Genomic DNA, 25,605 nt, shown 5'->3' on the forward strand with positions numbered 1-25,605 from the left:
CCCCAATAACTTTTGAATGGATCAAGCAATTTTCCCGCGGTTGACGGCGATCGACGCATTTTTTAAGCTCTAATTATTATTTAATTTCATCAAAAACGATAATCCGATATGAAATGTCGAAGTTATGTGATAGAAACACTTTTTTCGGTTTTCTTTCGTTCACGATATCTCTCGAACGAATCAACCGATTTTCACCAGTTTGGTGGCGATCGACGTCGTTTTTCAAGCTTAAAGATGGATTAGTATTTTGAAGTTGATGGATAAAGCCGTTTAAAAGTTATTGCAAAAAAACACTTTCAAAAAAACAAATTGTTATTTTATTAGATTTTTCAAAATTTCTCAAAATCTATCGGTCCCCATCGGTTCAAATTCACATGAAATCTAATTTTGAGGGAAACGCGGAGAAGGAAATGTAGGCATCACGCAGCTGCACGCGTTTATCGCACGAACTTTATCGACGAAATTTTGTTATTTCGGCTTGCGGAAAACGTCAGATTATATATTTTTCAATATTCTTGAATTATTTCTAATGTCAAGATGACGTTTTTTTTTTACAACTTTGCTGCCCTCCCCTCTCTTTACGTCACTCTCAAATTGTCAGATTAGTGGAATATACACTTTTTAGGATGTGATTAACTCACACTACCTTAATCTGACGCGCTCGAGAATGTCTGATGATCAATTTTTTTTTACTAATCTGATCCTGTATCCTTCACGGGCGGCCTTATAGTATATGGGCCTCATATTTGGTGAAGGTACTTAACCGGGTACAAGGTATCCCCCTGTATATTAATCTGCCGCGCTTGAGTAAATCCCGAAATCCCCTCTTGGGCTCCCCTACTACAATGGACTCATCAGACTGAGAACTCAAAGATTAAAAGGATAATATAAAATTATGTCTTAATAACTTATTATTAACAAATAGTACTTTCAAAATTACCACCCTTTTGATACTTATAGTACGAAAAGAATAGTAGCAGAAACTTTATTGAGTCTGTCGGGCAAACTCGCGCGCGACTCGATTCCGGTATAAAAAAAATCGTCTGCTTTCTTCCGTTTAACTACGCCATATTATGCATTGACAAACCGATATGTGTTTTCGATAGATTTAATTTTTTGACACCTAGTAAGCACCTGTATAAAAATGGTGAGAACAAAGGTGTATTTAATTATAGCTTAAGCTGTGCTTTGTTTTTATAAAATTGGTTGTTTGCTGGTTAAAACGCTGGACGGTCCTGGGTTTATTTTTCGTAAAATTTATAATTAGGGCTTGGTAGAAATAGAAGGCCGTTCACCATAATTGCCTGAAGAAATTATTATTGTAACAAATAAGTAAAATGTTTGCCATTGAGATATGAGGGTTTAAATACCTAAATAATGGGTACCGATGGAAATAACCATTCATATGCGCGTAAAGATTAAACAATATAAACATAATCTTTATATGTAAATTTTTACGAGCGTAATATTTTTGCCAACACTTTTCCTCTACAAAAAGCGAGACTTGGTATAAAATAATAAATAATACGTTAAACATATAAGCTAAATCCTAAGTAATTGCGGGGAGGAATTTAAAAAATAAAGGCGTCGTGGTAAGAAGATTAAGAGGAAAAAGTTTTATGAATAGTATCAGGATAAACTTAATTTGTGGTTTTTGCCCTTCCAAGTCGAAGTAGTATATAGCTTATAAGTTGCGACCTCGCAAGTAGAAGTACCATTCACGCATTGACTATTGCCGAGCGCGCGAAAAAGTTCACTGGTAGGTAAAATAATTTAATATGCAATAATTCTATTGTTATTAATTAATCACATATATTGTATTGTTTATTTATTCTGTTAATATATTTTTTGTTTCTCGTTAATATGTTTTAATTGACATTTCGGCAGCTCTGCATAAAGGATGTGTAGTAGTGGGCTTAAATAATTAATGTAAAAAAAGTAATTTCTTTCATATTCAAGTTACGTTCAGATATTACGAATAAACATTGTAAACGTATTGCATAAATTGTTAAATACATACCAAAGTAAATAAAAAGGAATTTTACGCTGAGTGTATCAAACATTTGAGTTTTTAAGCAATCACACCAACGACATTTGTTTCATAACACAACCTGTCTTTGTGAACAGCGCTCCAAGAACTTTGGAATTGAAGAAGTAAAGACCATGACCTCCTTTCATGTTAATTTTCGATTCAAGCTCGCCTTTGCCTAATAAATCCATAGCTAATTTATGTGTTTTAAAAATATAATAAAAACGTTAATTTTTTCCTTGCCTTTTAGATCAAGAAGATGATTTTTGCAAAAGTGTGTTTGGCTCTGGCCCTCCTCATTGGTGCTGATGCATACTCTAGCGGTGCACCAGAGAGCGCTTGTAAGGACATGATTCCACGCCACCCTGTTGAAGCGCAGAAGAGACCAGCACCATACAAAATCACAACTAGCACTAAGGTTTGATAACTTAAATAAATTTAATATTAAACCATTCGTTATTATTATACGAACTAAAATAGAAATTGGTGACCGTTAGGTCTCCAATGTCTAAATAACAACAATGATCGACTTCAACAATCTTATATTATGTTTTGTAGGTATTAGTTGTATAATAACGACCAGATTATATATATTGGTTGGATCACCTTGCAGATTATTATCCATGTGAAAATTGTAATTGGTTTGTAAATTGACGTGTTTTAGGAATATTGTATTTAAATTAATGTTATGTGTAATATTCACGCAAATATAATATATGTCTTAGGTCGTCAAAGCTGGAACACCAATGGAAGTGACAATATCAGGAAACTCTCCCTCAGATACCATTCGTGGTATCATGCTGCAGGCTAGAGGAAGCGATGATAAACCAGTCGGAACCTTTACTGTGTCCCCCAACGAGCCCTTGGCTAGACTTATGAAATGCGACAACAAAGGAGTAAGTACCTCTATTAATGACTTAAAAATATCATTAAACAAAGGCTGCAACATACTCGATCTTTTAAAAGCCATATAAATGAAAGTATACTATTTAGATTAAAAGTACAAAATATTCATTACCCTCGAAACATGACCCGCGGTTATAATACAGTACCGACCACTTATGAAGTTGTCGATGTTGGGAATATATTTTAAACACAATTTTCAAGTCAAAGGTATTAACGATATCATTAAACAAAGAATGCAAGATACTCGATCTTTTAAAAGTAATATAAATGAAAATATTCTATTTAGACCAAAAGTACAATTAGATCATTACGGGAGAAACATAAGCCGCGGTTATAAAACAGTACTAACCACTTATGAAGAATTATTGGAACAATAAAACGTATTATAGTAAGTATAATGATTAAGATGACTTATGTAAATAAACACGCATCGATCCATTTTAAATAATTTTTTAAACTTCTTTTTTGATTACTTATAAAGAATTAATTGCCAGCCAACTTTGCGTCTTGAATATTTGTCTTGTTATATATGTAAAGAATATATGTTTGTGGATTATAGTGTTGTACTATGTGGACCCATACATATTTTTAAATAGGAAAATTAAACGTCATTTTATATTAGGCATATAACTAATTAATGAATTATTATGCACATTTTTTGACCTCATGTCTCAGGAAACCTGTGCAAGGTCAAGAACGCGACACTTTTGTGACTTGTAGATTGTTTCTGTATTAACTTCCGTAAATGTACGTAGGTCATTTCATAGTCCACAACTTTATCTATGAAAAATAGAAATTATACTGCCTTATATTCTTATTTGTCGGTAAATCATGTTTTGAGGATAAAAACACGGTTAATAAATTCACTTTTATATTTATTATAAGTATGTCTTAATGTTTTTCAGAATGCTTATATAATTGAATCCCGTAACCCATTTGTATTTATTAGTTTTTGATAGGATATCAAACCCATGACAATATATCAGAAGGCGGCCCTCTAACTTACACAGTATTAATTTTTTTAACAAAGTGTACATTGTATGATATGTGTTTTTATAAAACAAAAGATACAAAGCTAGCACGCTCAGTCATTTAGTTCACAAAGCAATTAACTCATATGGGTCATTGCAACGAATTACGCAAATTATTTGAATGTTAACAAATATAAAATAATAATTTCAATGTATCATCAATCAAAGTTGTTTAATTAAAACTTGACATTGAATTATAGTAGGCATAGTTATGCTATTGTAAAGCGTATTTTTTACCATATAAATTAATATATAATAGACAAGTAGAAGTTTGTATTTTATACCTATATAGTTTATTGTTTGAGAAATTTTACGATATTATTTTAAGGACACAATCACACACAAGAAGCACGATTCCAAGGAAGACAAGCAAACGGTCACATTCACATGGACACCACCTGCAACCCTTAATGACGTCGTGAAATTCAGGTAATGTGTTAAAATATAACAAATACTTTTACGTGCATTTGTATACGCATGACGAAAGATTCTTAATTCTTCTATACTAGCATATTATCTAGGTTTCAGGCTATAGTCGAAACTCAGTAATGGTGTTCTATACATGAATAATTATTTATTAACCATAGAAAAGTAGTTTTTATATTCAGATTAACTGTTTTTTTGTCAGAGTACCGTTAAAGCTCATTAGTTTTTATGTATAAGGGCATCATTGTTTAAGTAAGTCTTGTAGTCTGTATTAAACTATGCTGTAATAAAGGAAAAGGATATTCAAGTAAATGAGCAGTGTTGGCCTAGTGGCTTCAGCGTGCGACTCTCATACCTTATATCATAGGTTTGATCCACGGCTGTGCACCAACGGACTTTCTTTCTATGTGCGCAATTAAAATTTGTTCGAACGGTAAAGGAAAACATCGTGAGGAAACCGACATATCTTAGACCTAAAAAGTCGACTTACATATTAGATTTAAAAAAAAATGATCATGAAACAGATTCAAAAATCCTAGGCCGAGACCTAAAGAGGTTGTAGCGGCACTGCTTTTTTTATATATTCAAGTCGATAATTTTGATTTTCAGATCCACCATCGCCTTGAACGGCGCCGTCTTCTGGGTTGGAGTTGAATCCGCACCTGTCAAAGTATCAGCCTAATTCAGATTGAACTCGTACATGTATTAATAAAGTATTATATTTCAAATAGATTATTTATGCATAAATAAATATTTAAAATAAAACATAATTTTAATAATACACAATAAATTAACGAACACTTTATTTTATCATAGCACCTAGAAATCTGAGACTCGGTATTTCTTTTAGAAACATCTCGTAATTAATAGTCGAGTGGTTTGGGCAAGAATTCGTGACTTTGAGCAAATAATCCTCAACTGTTACGAGTGTCTTCAGAAAAGGAAAATAATTATTAATAATTACCCTTATCAAGCTTAATAGGTCTTATTCGGGACATGAAGACAATACTCGGACGAGATTTCAATTGGCTGTATGACTAACATTGAGGGTCATTGGAACCTTTGTCCATTGTTACAAAATTTAATGCTGCATTAGAGAGGGTAATTCAAAGCAAAACTAAGTTAATTTAAAATGTGAGAATTGAATTTCTTAATGTCTATTGATTACAGTGTGTTAGTGACATTATTAAATAGCTATACTTTGAATTATCCTCAATATTTAAATTCTCATTTACATATTCAAGATTTTTAACTTTAATTGCCTGCAAAGTCAGTGTAAAAATTTATCCTATTTTAGTATCTAAAACTACAATGTCTACATCAATACAAGCTTTCAAAAAATTACATATTTCTACAAAATTGTTTATCAAAATTTGTATGGAAGTATAATGTGTACACATATTCTATACTAGAGTTAATAGATGATTAGACAATTGTAATAAATTATATGAAAAGTGGTAAATAGATACAATTACTATGGAAGATCAAAACTATTAAACATTATTCAACCCAAACCAAATCAGTCATAATGAATTTAATTCAAAATAATTTAAAACTATGTAAACATGAAATCACAGAATTCTAAAGAAAAATGATGTCTTCAAAGACTGATGAAAATTCCTATGCTATTATTATTTATTATACTGTATAGGTATAAAAAATTCAAATTGACTAATAAGTAAACAATTACAGTGTAACTTATAAACATGAATGTGATTATAAATAGTAGAAAAATCTGATAATTATTGTGGCTTTAGTGGCAGCATGTAAGAATCCTAAAATTATCCTAAATCTGACATTAACATTAAATTTACATTTAAGAATGTGATGCTTAAGATAATTATTAAAAGTATACTACTTTTTCAAGGATGGAATTAAAGATAATCACAAATTATATATACATGAACCAAATTTTGTGAAATCATTATTATTACAATCAACTAACACAGCCTTTTTAGACCATTAAATCATTGCATTATGTTTTACAGTTAAACATATTACCTCATACTAAATTAATAAATACATTTTCAGATACATTTTGGTCTAACTTAAATGCATGGTAATTCTCGGCCCTTAAATCTAAATTCAATCACAGGTAATACTGAAAATAAATATTAAATACACAAAATATTAAATTTTAAGCTATCATTGGTTCTGTATAAAGAAGCTTTGCCTCTTAAGTTGCCTATACAGAGATATGTATTTCCCAGCAGCAGAAGTTCGTGGAACCACATACTGTTTACAAAACAGCTTTGGGTCCTGAGCTTTTTCAGAAAGTTCTCCACAATCTAGAGCTCTCAAAAATGCTAATACAAAAGTAAAGCAGTTGTGACGTTCTTCATTGTATCTCTCTGCATCCCACAGGGGACTTGAACTCACCTAAAATTATTGAGGAAATTCGAGTTAAGTTCTAAAGGAAGTAACTAACGGAAGATTTGTTTTTATGTTTTTGTTTATTGAAATTTAAAAGTACCTTTATGAGAATGCCATCCCAAATTTCATTCCATAGTTCATCAAACTGTTCTAATAAGAGGCACTGGTCCCAATCAGAGCTTGAGTCACACTGACTCCACTTTTTTGTCAAAGGATCTACACCTTGGATACCTTCAACACCAAATTCTATAACACAGCCCTGAGAGTTAGTCACTCCGATATGCAAATCCTTAGAATTATAATAGTCACTGAAACAAAGCAAAATCATAATATGTATCATGAGATAATGAGTCATGTTCTTAGTAATACATGTTGTTTTGTAATTTCACAAGAATAACTTACTTAAGGAAGTCCCCGTGAGTTGGTTTCATAACTATTGCTCGAGGGTGCTGAGACGCTTTCACGAAAGGATAGGGTACTCTGAAAAAAAATAGGCCAATCAGTAACAGATACACGATCGCCGATAAATCCTTACATATCACTAGTTGTAATACAAACCTAAACGGCAACAGGTTGTAGTCGTATCTATCTAGATTCTGATGGCAAACCGGGCATTTATCAGGAATAATAGTACAAAAGACTTTGTGGTCACAATGGTGGAAACAAAGGATTCCCGGATCCATATTTACAGATAGTAAGTCCCTTAAAATTAAAAAAAACGCAGTCTAATTACACCTTCCTTACTGGGACTATGAAATTGTTATTAAATTTAGGTTTGTTACAAGCTGACTAAGCAAAAATCTAATAGAAACTGAAATTTGGATCGAAAGCTAAGTGCTATTGTTCAAATAAGTTTAACTTCATTTTCGAATTTCTAGATGAAACTTTCAAGTTGTATGCCAAACTGCCACTAATGTGGCTGTCAACTCTCACTTTCAACTTCACTGTCTGCAGTCCGCTTCGCTGTTTTATGTCAAAATCTGCAAAACCCTCTAAATTTATTTCATCTGTAAATTACATGGCTACTCCATTCGAACCTAATTTAGTATTAAGGTAAAGAAGAGTTCATTAACCTATATAGTTCATTTCAGATTTTATATTACCATTGGAATACATATACGATCAGCGCAAGTACTCTGAAACTTCAAATGTTCTATGTTACTCAATAGCCTGGCCACTGACGTTTCTTTTTCTAAACTCACAACCTTAAGATAGCGCTGTACAAAATCAGTCCAATATCTTACACAATTGGGAGTCGTAGAATACTCACGTAGATGATAGACATTCACTGATAAAATGAGTCAGCGACGTGAGAAGCGGGTTCTGTTAGAACGTAAGGTGGTTTTAGTAGGTCTCGCACACGCTCTTATCATACCAGCAGGTATACCTAGTGTGAGTCGTGACCCCTGCTACGCTAGATTCGAATATAAATAAAGGTGATATACATACAGGTTTTAATTTAATTGGAAATAATTTATCCTTGCCTTAATGACTGGGCTTCATGATATCTTAACAAAAACCCAAAGTAGTTAATTTAGTAAATCTTATAGGAACGTTGAAATGATAGAATAACGGAATCTTATCTATTAAATAAAAATCAATATACTTAAATAAAAAATAGTTTTTATTACTTTAGTGTGTCATACTAGAAAAATCAAATTCGCTCTTTTATAATATTAGGATATACAACTAACCGAATAATGTTCACGTTAACCTACTTTAGGGAATGTCAAAATTTTATCAATAGCTTCGAAGTAGAAGTGAACATTTTTATTGTGTTTACTGGTTCCCATGACAACGCAAGCCACAGCAGTTCAAGACCCACTTGTGTGCCAGTTACCTCCTTTAATAGGCCATAATTTTATAAAAGCACTTTATCGAATTATAAGTAACGTTATATCATAAACCTATATATCAGACGAAAGAAAAAATATCTAATTTTACAGTAAACCGAGGCGGACTTGACGAAAAAGGTACCTACCTTAATTTTTTTAAACATACATATGATCGATGGCCAGTTACATAAAGAAATATAATTATTAATATGACTACAGCATATATAAACAATAATTAAACGAAATAATAACACTATACTCTTTACAAATGTATTTTTCAGGTATCATAATGCCCGAGTAACGTGTTAATATTTTAAAAGCCATGACAAAAGTTCCGACAGTTTGGTGGTTGGTCTTTGTACCAGTGGTCACAGCGGGTATTGCCTGTTTATCCAACCCTTGTCTTCATGGAATATGTATTGATGACTTCAATAGGTAGATATAACATTATATCCCTAACATTAAATCCAAAGATAAAAATATTTATAATTGTTGTGTGTACAATTGTTTTTCAATTTCTAAAATCTATAGCACTTAGGGCCAGTTTTTTGATCCGTAGTAAAAAGTGGTATGACCATTTGTTACTTTAACTATAGTTAAATGACTAACCAGTAGTAAAATCGTAAATACGTTTTTCAATGTCTATTTTAACTATAGTCAAACTTAACAACTGGCCAATTTGTTGCCAGTGCAATGAACAATGACATCCCAATAAAAATGTTTTTTATTTGTGGGGAATATTTATTTTGTATGACAACACTAGACAAACTGAGTGAATGAAATCCATTTTTGACATCTTCATTCGTTATTTGTTCTTGAAAAGTTTGAAGTGTCAAATTAATCAAAATATAAATAAAGTTGTTTTTCTCTGTTTTAATACGGTTTACACCTATAAAGATACTAAAATATATAAATAACGATGTTAGCAAGCAGCCAACGGGCAAACAAGTAAGTACAAACATATTTTCGTGTTATTTAATCCGGCTTATCTTGTGTTTCGTAAAAAAATAATACATTTATGTTTTGTTAAAGGGACCGTACTAACTTGGCTCAAAAAGAAACCACCAAATTGATGATGCTACTCAAGGATTACCCAGTCCTAACCTGAAAAGAAATGGATCACTCCAGCTATCTATAAAAACAAAAAGGGAGAGCGTGATTTGCCGAATTATGCTAAGGAAGAGAATCGAAAACATTTGCTGCACAAAGAAGCATAATCTCGTACGGGATTTTACTGTGGGGTCGGGCTGCTGACATTGAATCCATTTTTATTTTTCAAAAGAAAGCTGTCAGAGCCAGTTATAAACTTTGTTGTCACGAATCTGTTAGACATAATTTCATTACTAGAAATAAAGATGAAGTAGCTGAACCATCTTTCAGATTAGCCAAAATTCAAACATCATTTATGTATATATTGGGTTAAAAGTTACAATAAAATACCCTGTGACATTAAAACTCCGCAATAAGTGAAAATTTACATTTGTAAACAAGTATAATCCAAATTAGAGGATTATATTCAAGAGAAGAATGCTGTGAAATAAACTGGTCCTGCTTCATAGGATAATCATAGAGCCTTGACAAAATCAATTGGTTGCAGATCTAAATTTACATATTATTTTTTGTTGTATAATACTACAAACACATTATTTTAGTATTACTAACTACAATAAAGACCTGTATAGTGATATTATTTTAGGAGTACATAGTCTTCACATATAATTATTTAACTTATGTATACAAATATTCTAAATTTTATTTAAAAAAAAAGAACTTAACTGTGGAGTTTCTTGCCCATTTTTCTCCACATGAAACTACCTTTTGGAAGCGGCAACTAGAATAATCTTTATTCAAAAGTGCCATTTTAGGTGGTCTAATTGGAATAAATGATTTGATTTGAAGCCCGCCAAAAATCCATGCAAGTGAAATGCAAGAAGAGACAATTAGGTAGTAAATATGTATTAAATTGCTGCTTTAAGATTTCATGTATTGTTTTTTTAATAAAAATTGTTTGTATTTATGTTATAATTAAACATTTTATTAATCTAGTCACATGTTTCATTTAACATTTCTTGTAATAAAGTAGATTGAAGCTAACTCATATATGTAATAGAAAGCCCTTAAGAATATCCTAGGTCGCTAACTAGTGTATAGCTGTAGTTTATTGCAAGTATGTAGGTAACATATGAGTTAATATTATAGGCTTTTAAATACATGATGAATTTAATATTATTTATTAATATACTTCATTATTTACTACCGCGGTTCTGTAGCTAGTAATAATTCTAATGCTGTGCTTAAACTCTAGTTATTTCAACTTTTAACCATAAACAGTTTACCTTTTCAAACTGCATGACTGGTAACGGTATTGTAATATTGTCTTGTTTTTTTTTTAATAAAAATTGTTTGTATTTATGTTATAATTAAACATTTTATTAATTTAGTCACATGTTTTATTTAAATTGTCTTGTAATAAAGTAGATTGATGCTAACTCATATATATAATAGAAAGTCCTAAAGAACATCCTAGGTCGCTTACTTATGTATAGCTGTAGTTCATTGCAAGTACGTTACATATGAGTTAATATTATAGGCTTTTAAATACATGATGAATTTAATATTATTTATTAATATACTTCATCATTTACTACCGCGGTTCTGTAGCTAGTAATGATTCTAATGCTCTGCTAAATCTCTGCTATGGAAGGTAAAGTGTGGAATTTCTATCGTCTTTCGGCAGATATTCCCTCTTTTATATAAATATATTATGCAATATACAACAATGATAGCCTGTAGGTTCATTTTTTAAAGCCACCCTTAATTGTGACCCTATGCAGGGAAACCTTCTTTTCCACGCTCTAAATGCTCTTTCCACCACAATTTACTTAATTTTTTGCTTTTTCTTATAATAAATGTATTTATCATAGCTTGATTTCTGTGACAATCAGCTGTTACTTTATGAATAACCAGCGGCCATCTTGTTTAACCTTCCTACACTGAGTAGTTAACTTTTCTGACTAATGGTTAGATATTTGACCATTAGTAACTCTTACCACGGATCAAAAAACGCATTTTGCTGAATTTTAACTATTAGTAACGATATTTGACCAATAGTTGAGTTAACTACGGATCAAAAAACTGGCCCTTAACTGTATTTTTTGCATAAACTTAATTTACCCCGCCCTATAAATTTGACTTGTAAGTGACAAATGCATCTACTTCGATGACGATTTTACGACGGAAAAAAACATTTTGAAAATGCACATACTTTTGTCCTATCGCTCAATTTATAATGTAATTGATAACAAAAATAAATAACTCAAGGAAATTTTTTTGGTAATGTGTCTATTGATCTAATCTACATCGATTTGTTGGAGATCACATGAAAACCTGCACGGCGGTGTTCTTTTTGCCTTATAAAAACCTCTTTCAGTACCTATTCTTGCTACTGTACCGATGGTTTTACGGGAATACAATGTCAGACTAACTGGGACGAGTGTTGGTCGAATCCATGTCAAAATGGTGGCACCTGCATAGACGGAGTCGCTTCTTATAATTGTTCTTGCCCTGAGGGATTTATAGGTAAGCTTAAATTTATATAAAGTACTAATAAAGAAGAAAGATGAACGATTAGGTAAGACTTCGTTTCAGCTAATCTCAGGTTTTTTGAAGTCAGTTAAAATAGTAAGAAAAAGATGTTTTAGTACAAAAAGGCGGCTAGAAGTTAATATGTATATTCTTAATTGTGACTGTAATGATTTTTGTATATTTAGGGCCTGTTTCACAATGTCCGGATAAGTTCCAAATAAGCTATTTGTTACTTATTTGTAGGATAAATAGTATTTTTGCGTTTCACGACTGTCCGATAGCGCTATTTGTCATGAATTGCCAAGTATCTTATTCGGAACTTTTATCTTTCGAATAATTTATGTGTTGCATAGCTATTTGGCACTTTATCCATACATTGTGAAACAGGGCCTAAGTAACATAATTGTAATAAAGTTATCTATGTTTGTTATTAAATTTATCGAATTTCCTTTTTGCTAAAAATCTTAAGCAACGAAACGAATAGATAATTTTGTATGTTAATGACACGCGCGACTCACATTAGGATCAAATATACTAATGACTAAATAACAGATTTCAATAGATATGTCTTAGACCCAAAAAGTCGACGACTTGTGTCAGGCATTGGAGGCTGATCACCTACTTGCCTATTAGATTAAAAAATGATGATGAAACAGATTCAGAAATCTGAGGCCAGGACCTAAAGCGGTTGTAGCGCCACTGATTTATTTATTTTTAAAATGCAGTAGTGATTAATGAGAAGTATTAAAATTAATCAAAATATTATATTTAAATAAATAAATTATTAGTATATATCATCGTCGTATATGAAATTGATTTAAAGACACCAAAATAATATTTATTTATTCACACTGTTTAACTGTACTGTTACGAAACACGCGTTCTAAATATAAATATAAAAATACTAGAATATACAACTTGAACATAGTTATCGATTTCCGTGCCACCTAGACCTAACTTTACGATGTCGAATTAAGGTGTTGGTGTGCGCGCGCATCGTAAAATTTTACTCATATCATTTTTCTCCATCGCCCCAAAAGAAGTATAACTTCAAAAAATTCTAGGGTTTCCTTAAATATACAAATATTTAAATAATTCTGCCCCTGTCATGCGCTAGGGCCATAATAATAATATTTAATTTCTGTTCAATATCTTCTATCTTTCTCCGGCCGTAGATTTACATCTAAGCGTTTTTAATATTTTACATTTGGTGACGCTAGTTCACACACAAAAGTCTGCCAGTATGTTTTCTGTATCTTCACTACATAGTATAAATCAAAGTCACTTTCTATGTCCCTATGTCCCTTTGTATGCTTAAATCTTTGAAAATACGCAACGGATTTTGATGCGGTTTTTTTTAATAGATAGAGTGATTCAAGAGGAACGTTTATATGAATAAAAACATCCATTAAATAGTGGAATAGTACTGTTATTTTTTGAAATAATTACATTTTTTCCGCTTACATTGCAAAAGGCTGAACCCTACGAGTTTTATCAAAATAATGTACTAAGTATTGTACACATTGAAAAGGTCTACAGAAAAGTCCGTGATGGTATATGTCTATATGTTATATGTCGCGTATATTATCGGAGTTTTCCAGCGACGGAAATAACAATACATAATAAAAACCTGCTTTTCATCAGCATTGCACCCGTGCGAAGCTGGGGCGGGTCACTAGTTGAATAATATTTACGGATTGTTTATTGTATTAGGCGAGGACTGTGAAACAAATTACAATGAGTGTGAATCAAATCCATGTTTGAACAACGGCACATGTATCGATATGACCAATGATTACGTGTGTCACTGTATACCTGGCTTTTCCGGGGAGCACTGTGAGCTTGATGTGGCAGTTTGTAACACTACAGAGGAGATACGTTGCTATAACGGAGGTGAATGTATTGAGGGACCCGGATTTAAATTCTATTGCAAATGTTTACCAGGTAATGTTTAGAGCACTTTTTGTTTAGAATTTTTATTAGAGTCGGCCTAATACACATACATACACATACCCCATGTGGTTTCCTTATAATATGTATATACATTCCTTATGTATATACTATTATAGATAAAAGTATATATTTTCTCATTTTGTTAACGTTACAACCTACTATAACCATAATTGTCTATTCTCTATTATTTATTATATTTTGTCGATCCGAAGTGGTGGAGGCCTGATGACTTGTAACATAGGTGCTCTAACCTTTAGCAGGCATCAGTCTCACATAAACAATAAATATCCCTCAAAAGAAGAATGACAATTATTAACATATATTAATAAATACAAGTTGTAACTTATCATGCATGAAATTTTGTGAGAAAATAAATAAATAATATTATTTATTTATTATTATATAATTTCATATAATTATATCAATAGTTAGATGTAGATAGTGTGGTAGGTGCAGTTATGATTACTGTTAGAAGTCCGGATGTTAAATTTGGACTACTTTTCGCCTTGTGTCACCAATAAGTAACCGCATAATTTTATAGTTGCGTAAATTACAAGGCACTAGAACTAAATGTGAATTAGACACAGAATCTCAATATTTTCTAATCTTATTAAGCAAAATTACTATATTCTCTTATAGGATGGACAGGGTCAAAATGTGAAGAACAGATCGATGAATGCAAATCGAACCCATGTCAAAATGGCGGAATATGTATTGATGCACATGCAGACTATATGTGCGCGTGTACTTATGGTAAGACGAGATATCTCAAGATATCATAAGATAAGTGAGATAAATGAAAAATTCGATCTGTCGAATTCAAAGATATTTTATAGAAAGCGTCGGTCTTCATACAAATATCAAAACAGATTGACTATCCACAGTAGTTTATGAGAAACGGATTGAAATGCTCTAAAAAATCATGCAAGCTGAAAATTCATCAATTGAGTATCGAAAACGGCCCCAAATGATTTTTTCTAAATTGAGATTTCCTAAATACTAAATTTACACTGTATAAATTTGTTATGGATGCATGAAATATAAATTTAAAAAATATTTTTATAATATTATTTGATACCCACATACATCAAATTTCATAAAAAAATTTTGTCTGTCTGAATTTATACAACCATACACCAAAATTTATATAAAACCAAAAAATTGGGCCCCTATAAAAAATTACGATACAGCGTATTAATACAATTTCAATAGGTTCTATTCTATTATTTTATTCTAATATGTTCTAATAGGTTTCACGGGAAAAAGTTGCGAAGTGCAAATCGAGTTTTGCGACGCGAATTCATGCAGTAACGGTGCATTATGTGTAGTTGAAGATGGCGAACGGATATGTTACTGTGTGCCTGACTATCATGGCGAACGATGTGAATTGCAATACGACGAATGCTTGCTAGGCCCAAGGTAAATTATAAAAATTATATTAAAACTTTTAAATCATACAGATACTTCAGAGGTGGGAAAAGTTCGAAAAATCTAGTGAGGCCTAATTTGGCCACGAGCCATTTTTTAATTTAAAAAGAAATTAGGACTCTCAGCACATACTGTTATTTTCTATAGAAACCGAGCCTAACACGTATTTTTTTTTAAACCGAGCCTAACAATTAACGAGACTGCCTTTCGTTATCTATTTATTATAGGTATAACATTATTTTCAGATGCATGAATGGCGGAAGCTGTATAGATGGGGTAGATAATTTTACATGCTCATGCCCTCCAAGACTGACCGGAAGTTTATGTGAATGTATTATTCTGGACGACGGCAGTTACGACTGTGATTACATCAGTCCAACTATGCTTTATTCCACTGAAATCGGTACTACATTTACTGATTTCACCAAGCCTTCAGTTTTCAGTGAAATTACTAAGGGTTTTATAACACCTGAAACAATCTTTAATACTTCAAGCGTTATTGCTCTAACTGAGTTAACGACAGCAGCAACTACCGAGTATATAACAACTGAAGTTAATAGCTATACTACGAAAATAACAAGTGTTGGTGCATCATCTACGCCTACGACGTTTATCCATGAAAGCACCACACAGCAATTCGATCCTTCAACTGAAGTTACTTTCACTCACCAAACACAAGGTGGAGCTAATATTAAAACAGATGCGACTACTATATGTAGTGGTATTTGTGATTTTACGACCGATAAAACAACCGCAGACAGTGAAACGACGCCATTTCAAACTACAAAGGAAATGGACGAAGATACCACAGTTAAAGAAACAACCTATATAAGCAGTATTACTAAACCCACAGAAGTTACTATAGACAGTACTGTAAAAACGACTCAAGAATATTCCTATGACACGACACTTAAGTATATAGAAACGACACGTAACGAAGATAGCTTTGATATAACTACCGAAAAATTGTTTACTGATTCGCCTGATAGTCACGGCACCAGTGAGTTGCCTAATTTGACCACTGACATAGACAGGACTACGAATGGTATTACACAAATCTCCCCAACAGATCACCTTGAGTGTACTCCTACAGCTTGCAACAATCATGGCACTTGTTTTAGCGGTCCACATGGCATCAGAGTAAGAAAAACCATTACATCATATAATTGGAGCTTTACGACATGCTAACATTATTAGGTGATTTATTTTTCAGTGTCACTGTACATTCAGTTATAGCGGAAGATATTGTGAAGAAAGAATTTCAATAAAATCCGCGGCTTTTGGCGAAAATTCATTTATAGTGCATCATATTAGAAATTCCACATCTCTAGCGGTAGGATTTGATGCAAGAACATTAATCACTGATGGTGGTATTATGCACGTAGAAATAGCACAAGGAGTGTATATGGAACTTTATATGAGTACAGGATTGCTGAAATTTAAATTTTCGTGCGGCTATCAGACGATGCTGTTAAGCGAGCTCAAAACTTTTGTCAACAAAGGATTTCCGATGAAAATTGAAACAAGGTGTATCTACAGTTTTTCATTATTTACCTTTTACAAAATAGTATATTATATTTAACAGGCATACAATGTTTTGTTAAGTAATAGCAATTGTAACTAAACTGAAATAAAATAAGTACTAGGTACGTGATTTTTTAATCTGAAGTTAGAGATGTGTAATTTAGTTTTTTTTATTCAGACTGGATTTATACTTAAAACAACAACACTGCAACGCGACCCTTCGTTTGAATGACACGCTAGCTATGAGTGGTGGTCAGATCGCAAACATATCAAGCCTTCATCCTAAGGCCACATTAATGTTTGGAAATGGATTTAAAAACCACACCGACTATCAACCCTTTATTGGCTGCATAAAAGGTTTAACTGTAAGTTATTATTCTTCATCATTAATTAGGTACTTAACTTGCTGAACTTATACTTGAATGAAAAAAATGTATCGTAATTGTTTGGTCAAATCCTGCAATGCAAACCAATTTATTTTTTATTTAATCCTTGATTTGTTTTATCAATTTATGGTTATGTCTTTTTTGTCACTTTTGGTAGGTTGACGATTTGTTATTACTTTTGGACAATGAAAAAAGGAGTTCAGTGAAAAAAAACTTAATTGTAAATCTATGCCATAGAACATATACATATATAGAACTTAAATGTATAAATTCTAGGTAAATGGCGCTACTCGGGCCTTGTTTGAAGATGCTCTTGATGCGGCTGATATATCAGAGTGTTCATCGTTAGCCTGCTTGTCTGCACCATGCCTTAATGGTGGGATTTGTAAGGATAGGGGAGAAGGATACTATTGTTCTTGTGCTAATGGGTATGTATCTTGAATTTTTATAATAGGTGTGAATAATAATCTTTTAAATATTGATAGTAAATTTTTACCTTAAAAACCCGAAGGAGTTTACAATTTGACCGGTGTTTTATTGTTTATTATTGTTATTTGTTTTTAAATGCAATAATATTTTTTAGATGGATGGGTGGCCATTGCAATCAGTCCGTATGCGAAAACAATCCTTGTCAATCTGGTGGCAGTTGTGTGAAACATCCTGGAAGTGGATTCCTGTGTTTGTGTGCTTTTGGAAAACATGGAATCTTCTGCGAATATAGTAAGATAATGTTTGAATTACGTTAAGAATTACTATATATACGTAGAAACTTTTAAAAATTAACAATATCATGTTTTAAAAAGAAACCTTAATTATTTTTTATCTTAACTTCAAAGTTATGCCTTTAACTTGTTTTTTAGGTTCTATACGATATTAATAGAGTTATTTCTTTACGTATTTTTTTCAGACGTTGACATTACCCGGGCATCATTAGCTCCCATATCAAGTGGCAAATCATCATACCTCATCTATCCTCTGTCACCAATGGCCATCAATTCCGATCGTTTTGATTTACGACTTAGATTCCAAACAGATGACTTAGATCAAATAGCGTTGCTTGCGTTTGTAGGTCAAAATGGTAGACATGATTCTAGAAGTCAGCATTTAGCCTTAACTTTTGTGAAAGGGTATATAATGCTTACTTGGAATATGGGTAGTGGTAAGTATTTTTGGTCCTTCGAGCCAGAACTATTCTTAAAAGAATCTAAGTGACATGGATTTCGTTTAAACAAAATTTAAAAATTGTATTACGAATAAAACACATTTTTCTTTAACGACACATTAAACATAATCTTGTATGCCTCATAAAGATTTGCCTTTACATGTCATATATACGAAATAGTAAAACGCATTCCAGATATGATTAATAAACAATTTGTAGGTTATATAAACTTTTATATTTAAGGAGCACGTCGTATATTTACATCCCGGGCCTTATCAACAAGGCGTGGAGGGCATATGGTCCGAGTATGGAGACGGGGTCGAACCGCAGGTCTAAGTGTTGATGGAAGACATAACGTCTCTGGCAATGCACCAGCTAATGATGTCAAGATGAACGTGTTGCCTTACGTATATATTGGTAAGTGAAGAATTATTAAAATATCTATCATCTAATCATCTAGCCAATGAGCCTCTTTAAGCTATTATTAGATTTATTTTGTTTTAATTAAAAAAAATTGCCCGTTTATATTATACCGTTTGTTACGCGTCTTCAAACTTATTCTAGGTGGTCACTCATCAGACGATTTTCGTGATCTTCCACATGACCTGCCTCTGCATAACGGTTGGAAAGGTTGTATATGGGAGATGGGAGGTCAGGCAGTTGGCACGGGTAAACCTGTAGGAGGATATGGAGTGGGTCAATGTGGGGTAGCGCAATGTACTGCCAAATCCTGTAACGCTCCAAGAGGAGTTTGTATACACTCGCCAGCAACATATGGGTATGACTTTTGATATTACACTATTAATAATATTTATAAAATAGGATTCTATTCCAGGTTATGCACAACGTAACACACATGGTGTGTAATAAATAACAACAGTTCATTCAATCAAATCAAACTTTAAAAATCATTTTTCTCGTAACTTTTATTCAGTTCTTGTACCTATAAGACTTGCTATTGAAGAGTTTTTACCAAATTTGGTCGTATCGCTCGTCGTGAACCAGATAACCGGGACACGATGGTTGCCGTCGCCAAGGTGGAAGCAGTTCGCCTACCTGCTGGTGTAATCTAGTTACTTCTTAGCAGATTCTCCGGGTCTCCTCATAACAGCTGCTGAGCTACAGACCGAACAAAATGGAGGGATATCACTAGCAGGGTAGCAGGCACGTAACAGTGACAGTTGACACTACCTTCGGCAATGAAAAATACGACTGAGAATATATCTACTTTCTTGGCTCCAAAAACTATATTTTCTTATAATTGTACTCCTCATTTTTTTAAGTCTTTTTACATTCTGATATTTATACTTTTTTCTTATTAATTTGTCTATTTATTTATATTCAATAATTCATTGATATTTTTAGATGTATCTGTAATGAAGGGTGGTATGGAGCTACTTGTGCCAGTAGAAAAAGCCCATGCGATTTTCCCGAGGGTCAATGCTATGGTCGATGCGTCATCACATCAGGGGATGCTGTTTGTGACTGTCCGTATGGGAAGGGTGGATCTCATTGTGAAAAAGGTAACATATTTTACAATTAAGAAATTTGCATAAATTCAATTGTATTTATATATATTGTCATAAAAACATTTCTTTGTGAAATTTATAAATCGAAATACAATTCTTAAATCATAAAAGAGTTATTACTCTGCTAAATGAATTCCCTGATTAACAATGATTTAATCGGCAGGTCAGTGAAAATTTCCTTAATACGAAAATAGTACAAAGGAAATTAGCACCTCCGTAAACTTCGATAATCAGAGTCTTACAATATTTATTCGTATACGCTTAAATAATAATTTTACTTAACAGATAACAAGTGTCATTTAAAAACAAATTTACACATTTTTTAATTACTATACGATTTTAAGATGAAATGAACTTACTTCTATATAGACTAATAAGCAATTTAAGTTTGGCTAAATTTACTAATAATAATATATTTTTATTCTTAGATCTTCTCCCAATCGACATATTCTTCACGGGTAAACGATCCTATATCAAATTACACTCACGGTCGATATCCAGCGTAAGTTTATCACTTGAAGCGGAAATAAAACCGGCTAAAGAACGCGGCTTAATTATTTATATCGCAACACCTCATTTCTACACAGCCTTATCTCTACAAGGAGGTGTGCTGGAATATCGTTGGACAGGTATTGTTATACCATCTTTTTTATTATTATTAGCATTTATTTATTCCAACTTTAAAGTAAAATATTAATAACATCACACAAAAAATTCATCAAATTGAATTTAGAATGTTTAAAAAATAATTATGGTTTGTTTGGGTATTTAACATTCAGATCAATTAATTGTATAATTAAATGCGTTTTAAACTAAAACTGTACTTGTATTGTATCTCAAAATAATAACATATGTTTATGTATATTGAATCTTGGAGGAATTCCTTGACGTCATATTTTATATCTGTATTCATAATCAAGGAGTAGCCCTCCTTATTAATGTTTCATAAATATATAAAAATATACATTTAGCGAACTCTTTCATCAGATCGTCTCTCTGGTTTGACATCTCTGGTTCGGTCTGGTGTGGTATTGTCTATGTCTCAATGGCATTCTGTGAAGGCGGGCCGATATGGAACTCGGCTCTACGTTTGGGTCGACGGAGCTCTCACCACTGAGCCTATGCTGGCACATGCCTATCCTCATACTGCAAGTGAAGCTACTATCGTGCTAGGTAAATAACTTCATAGCATAAATACTTTGTTATGAAAATGTATTGAAAGGTACAGGAATTAAAAACTAAGTAGATGGTATATAGATGATAGTAGAGTGAAGAGCATAGTTTAATTGGTTCGGAAATATGTACTTCAGTAGGCAGCTGGTTTCACATAGTATTGGTGCGCGGCAAAAACTGCATCAAGAAACGCTCAAATGTGGAACGACGGGTGTCGAGGTTATGGTAATTTGTATTCTGCCTTGACTTCCGATACCTAATGAAACTCAGCTGCATGTTTTAGACCAGAAAACTCCTCTAAACACTTTCCATGGTGACTGGAAGTGTGAAAGTAGAGTGAAAGATCCAGAGACATTACACAGAGAATGTTGTATGGAAGTAACTGTAAGAAGTAGCCGCCCATTTACATCCTTTGTTTAACATTATTTTATTTATATTTCTCATATTTTAATTATTGTGACGTACCGAATGTGTTATTATTATTATTAAGTTTGGTAACTGATAACTGATTACTTTTGCTCAGGATCGATTCATGATCCTGGGACAGTGTTGCAATTGGGACCAAGCCAAGTGAACACGGGTTTTTATGTGTTAATATTATCTTTTTTGGTTAGAAACTTGGACATCATTCTTGCTGTATTAAAACTTAGTTGACTTATTGGAGGGTGATATACATGGATTTCAGGACGTTGGTAGAATCGTCATAGATTCCGGTGGTGGAAAAATTGATACGATTATTATATTTAAAATTTTATAACACAGGTGGAGCTGAAGACTTGGCAACACTGCCATTTGACGTGATGTTAGGACCTCCTCAATCGTATGTAGGATGCCTGAAGAAATTGCATGTTAACAATATTTTATTGCCACTGGAACAACAAAATATTGCAGGTATATTACGTGTTGCTATGTAGGTATAGTCATAGTTACAACCGTGTCTCTAGTTCACACAAATCGTATAGGCCATAAGACCTAGGTTCAAATACCATTTGAAAATAAAATCTTTTATCTGATACTTCTATGTTGATAAAAATTATCAGACAACATATTTTTCTTCAAACTTGGTAAATAGAAAACTTAAGCCTAATAATGCCTAATAAGTCAAGCAGCCAACTATCAGACTTATCATTTAAGCTAATAAGTAACCTCTACAAACATTTACTTGATATTTTGTTCTTTGATATGTTCCACTACTACGGGATTTTAGGTGGTCAGAATGTAGAAGCCTGTGAAGGCTCGAAATGTGAGAGCGGCCGTTGCAGGCGCGCTGCATGCAATCCCGCGCATTGTCCGTCGCCTGCTCGGTGTAGGAATAACCGCTGCGTATGTCCCGCAGGCCTTGTTGGAGATCATTGTCAACAGAGTATGTATCTAATAACTAAAATATATTATTTATAAGAGAAAAATTGTAGTGTAATAGGAGTATAATTTGTTTTAATCTAAAATATTAATAAAAAATGTAAATTTACCAAATCGTAATACTATTTTGAGATTAAAAGAAAACACTTTTATTAATGTCAAATATCAATATTAAACAACTTTTACTAGTTTACTTTGTTGTATGACGTAGTTTGTATACTTTATTTATTATTCAATAAATTTTAAGATATAACAAACCTACATATGTAAAAGAAAGACTTTTTTATTTTTAGATGTAACTATATCAATACCACAATTTGATGGAGACGCAATGATCTCTTTAAGTCGACCAGCCTCCAGTATCAGCGGACAAAGGCTCAGTACTTTACCAATGAAACCCAGTTATATATCATTTAACTTTAGTACTGCCGATCCCAGTGGACTCTTACTTTGGATTAATATGGTAAGTCACACATATCAGCTAACTCTATCTAGATTGTAACGTAAAAATAACAGTAACTGATTTTAATAAGTACAGGCTTGTACTGTAGACATAGATTTCAACTTTTCACTCGTCGCATTTACCGCTAGTGTCTGGTGAAATTTAATATAAAGTCCAAACCGTTTATCACATAGTTTAGAACAACATACCGCTTGTATTGACCAAAATCGAAGGTCCCGGCTGAATACTATTCTATTAGATTCTTAATAACATCGTCATCGGCTGTTACGACTATCGGTTTTACGACCAAATATAATGTCCCTGCGATGTCATTATAACAGATTTTGACATATCCAGAATGTAATACGAATAACATGTTTGGTATATCATCCTAAATATTTTAAAGTAAAATATGCAGTGCTGGTACTATGTACATAGAAATAAAACATTCATCTTTTCGAGTCAATTAATTACAACAAATAGCGATTTCGAAATTTTTGTATGCAATGTCAATGTAGCTGTCAGTATATAATGGCGCTGAATTTGTGCTAGGGAGTCAGAGTACTGATGCAGGTACACTTAGAATGACAGTTCTTTATTCTTTTAGGGAAATGATTATGTGGGTCTAGGCCTAGAAAACGGTTACCTTAAATTAGTCTGGTCACTACACTGCAAGTATGAAGACATTAGACAACCAAAAATCACGTCCAGGACTATTCAGTCGGGCTTCATGGCGGACGGATTATGGCACACGGTGGAATTACATTTGAAGGAAAACATATCACTAAGTGTAAACCAGGCTGTATATATAGAAGAGAAGTGTATGAGCGATCATGAATTTATAGATGTGGAAACTTATATCGGTGAGTGAGTTTAACCAAAGACGATAATTGAAGAAAATTATTTTAACTGCCTTATTTAAATAGTTTTTACTAAGCATGGTATGAAAATTTAAGTAACAGAAACTTAGGCCTCAGTTACAGTTACTCAGAAACATATCATAACTAATAAAACTAGATAGTCTAAATACAACAAGCGTACCGCTAGTGTGACGCAAGATACATGTTTGAACTATCATATTATTTATGGAGTTTTGTATATCTGATAATTGTTTGGGTCAAAACAGGAACAAAACGTATCATACGTCTTCCTTCCTTTATATGTTTGGCTTTTTGCCACTAAATTATCACTTAGGCAATATGTAAAAACATTTTATTAACAGGTGGCCTGACTGACAGCGACACCAAGGTGAGGAAGCTGTTTCCTCAGAATTTTCGCGGTTGCATTGATCATATATCAACTGAAATCAGTCACTTAACCAACTTCACGGACGTGTACAGCGAGAACTTAGTCACGTGCCAACCATTTCCTAGAATTTGACACATTTCGAAGCACCTTACCCGTATTGTCAAATACGCATAGTACAAATTTTTCTAGTCTTCATTATTTATTTGTTTTAGAATCAATTTATATCTTTCTATAGATTTGTAAGTTGTACTTTAAATAAAATAAAACATTGTCGTACACAAAATATAGTTTTATTGATATATTCACGTTTAATAAATTGTATACATAACATCATCAAATATTATATTATAAACATATACATTTCGTTATACGTTACTAATTCAAACACAAATACAATATGAGATGTTATCCCCATTAATACATTGTAATAAAAAAAATAGTTTCAACATAGTGTAGTTTCGGTATACAGCTCAACACGAGATAATATTTACATTCCCATAGAGAAACATGTACATTTAAATAGAATTCATTAGGCCTATTTACACGTGGAATAAACTTGGAATGCCTGTAGTATACAATTTTGATTGCGGCGTATTGTACAATATAAAATTCATTTAGGAACAATTCCTTTATACAAAGCTATAAATTCTGATTTCTAAAAAATAAATATTATATTAAGCGATAAACTAACCGATTGCACATTATGCTTATAAAATTTTCAAAAGTAAAACATCGCCAGCTGGGCTGACAAATTGGCACTAGGGTTAAGTGCAGTCGCAAGTTCACTACCTCGAAAACACCAAGGAATGTCTAAGGAAACACAGAAATACACGCATAGCGAAGCTTATTTAAAATAGACGATGGTAAGCTCTTGTCCAAGACAAACACCGATGGAGCTATTAGACATTTAATGCATTAAGGCCTAGGTGAATATAACTTTATTACTATTATAATACCACATTAGTTGACATCTTCAAACAACATTTATTATCGTGAATGAGACTAAGAACATCAAAGCGAATTGCATAAAATGCATTTCCTATCTCCATAAATGAATACAATAAACTTACATCGCTTATCTACAAACTATCTCATGGAAAAATTATATTTAGAAGAATATCTGTTAATATTTTTTCTAATATATCAATAAAAGTAACAAACATCGATACATGACTTTGATCTATTTTTTTTTTTAGTTTTTTTTGGAAATATATTC

The 25,605-nt window shown here is 32.5% G+C and overlaps 3 protein-coding genes and 1 long non-coding RNA gene across 4 annotated transcripts; 3 read left to right on the forward strand and 1 right to left on the reverse strand.

The window, feature by feature from the left end:
* Positions 1-1,592: 1,592 nt before the first annotated feature.
* LOC110994221 (putative defense protein Hdd11) lies at positions 1,593-5,122 on the forward strand. Its single transcript, XM_022260757.2, has 5 exons — positions 1,593-1,759; positions 2,280-2,447; positions 2,755-2,925; positions 4,295-4,395; positions 5,002-5,122. Exons 2-5 carry the CDS (start codon positions 2,289-2,291, stop codon positions 5,072-5,074), a joined length of 504 nt encoding a protein of 167 aa, XP_022116449.1. The 5' UTR covers positions 1,593-1,759; positions 2,280-2,288; the 3' UTR covers positions 5,075-5,122.
* A 58-nt stretch (positions 5,123-5,180) lies between these two features.
* LOC110994220 (MKRN2 opposite strand protein) lies at positions 5,181-7,645 on the reverse strand. Its single transcript, XM_022260756.2, has 4 exons — positions 7,324-7,645; positions 7,168-7,245; positions 6,866-7,073; positions 5,181-6,771 (listed from the first exon to the last, which is right to left on the reverse strand). Exons 1-4 carry the CDS (start codon positions 7,446-7,448, stop codon positions 6,538-6,540), a joined length of 645 nt encoding a protein of 214 aa, XP_022116448.2. The 5' UTR covers positions 7,449-7,645; the 3' UTR covers positions 5,181-6,537.
* Positions 7,646-8,600: 955 nt separating this feature from the next.
* LOC110994225 (protein eyes shut) lies at positions 8,601-24,666 on the forward strand. Its single transcript, XM_022260760.2, has 22 exons — positions 8,601-8,738; positions 8,882-9,035; positions 12,031-12,179; positions 13,899-14,129; positions 14,778-14,891; positions 15,389-15,557; positions 15,812-16,706; positions 16,780-17,093; positions 17,269-17,455; positions 17,753-17,904; positions 18,060-18,196; positions 18,384-18,635; positions 18,882-19,055; positions 19,203-19,416; positions 20,004-20,161; positions 20,596-20,796; positions 21,155-21,340; positions 22,103-22,231; positions 22,548-22,703; positions 22,993-23,162; positions 23,749-24,004; positions 24,364-24,666. Exons 2-22 carry the CDS (start codon positions 8,923-8,925, stop codon positions 24,519-24,521), a joined length of 4,515 nt encoding a protein of 1,504 aa, XP_022116452.2. The 5' UTR covers positions 8,601-8,738; positions 8,882-8,922; the 3' UTR covers positions 24,522-24,666.
* LOC123689518 lies at positions 9,140-9,736 on the forward strand. The gene is made up of 2 exons (XR_006750470.1): positions 9,140-9,548; positions 9,633-9,736. It is a non-coding gene; the product is annotated as an uncharacterized LOC123689518 (long non-coding RNA).
* Positions 24,667-25,605: the final 939 nt, after the last annotated feature.

This window comes from Pieris rapae, chromosome 10, assembly GCF_905147795.1.
Source record: "Pieris rapae chromosome 10, ilPieRapa1.1, whole genome shotgun sequence".
Taxonomy (NCBI): Eukaryota; Metazoa; Arthropoda; class Insecta; order Lepidoptera; family Pieridae; genus Pieris; species Pieris rapae.

Excerpts from the sequence above, each read along its gene's own strand:
- LOC110994221 (XM_022260757.2), top strand. The coding sequence starts at position 2,289 with ATGATTTTTGCAAAAGTGTGTTTGGCTCTGGCCCTCCTCATTGGTGCT. Across the intron at positions 2,926-4,294 it reads TGAAATGCGACAACAAAGGA|GACACAATCACACACAAGAA; the intron begins GTAAGTACCTCT and ends TATTATTTTAAG. Across the intron at positions 4,396-5,001 it reads AATGACGTCGTGAAATTCAG|ATCCACCATCGCCTTGAACG; the intron begins GTAATGTGTTAA and ends TTTGATTTTCAG.
- LOC110994220 (XM_022260756.2), bottom strand. The coding sequence starts at position 7,448 with ATGGATCCGGGAATCCTTTGTTTCCACCATTGTGACCACAAAGTCTTT. Across the intron at positions 7,246-7,323 it reads TACAACCTGTTGCCGTTTAG|AGTACCCTATCCTTTCGTGA; the intron begins GTTTGTATTACA and ends ATTTTTTTTCAG. Across the intron at positions 7,074-7,167 it reads ACTCACGGGGACTTCCTTAA|TGACTATTATAATTCTAAGG; the intron begins GTAAGTTATTCT and ends GCTTTGTTTCAG.
- LOC110994225 (XM_022260760.2), top strand. The coding sequence starts at position 8,923 with ATGACAAAAGTTCCGACAGTTTGGTGGTTGGTCTTTGTACCAGTGGTC. Across the intron at positions 12,180-13,898 it reads TTGCCCTGAGGGATTTATAG|GCGAGGACTGTGAAACAAAT; the intron begins GTAAGCTTAAAT and ends TTATTGTATTAG. Across the intron at positions 19,417-20,003 it reads CACTCGCCAGCAACATATGG|ATGTATCTGTAATGAAGGGT; the intron begins GTATGACTTTTG and ends TGATATTTTTAG.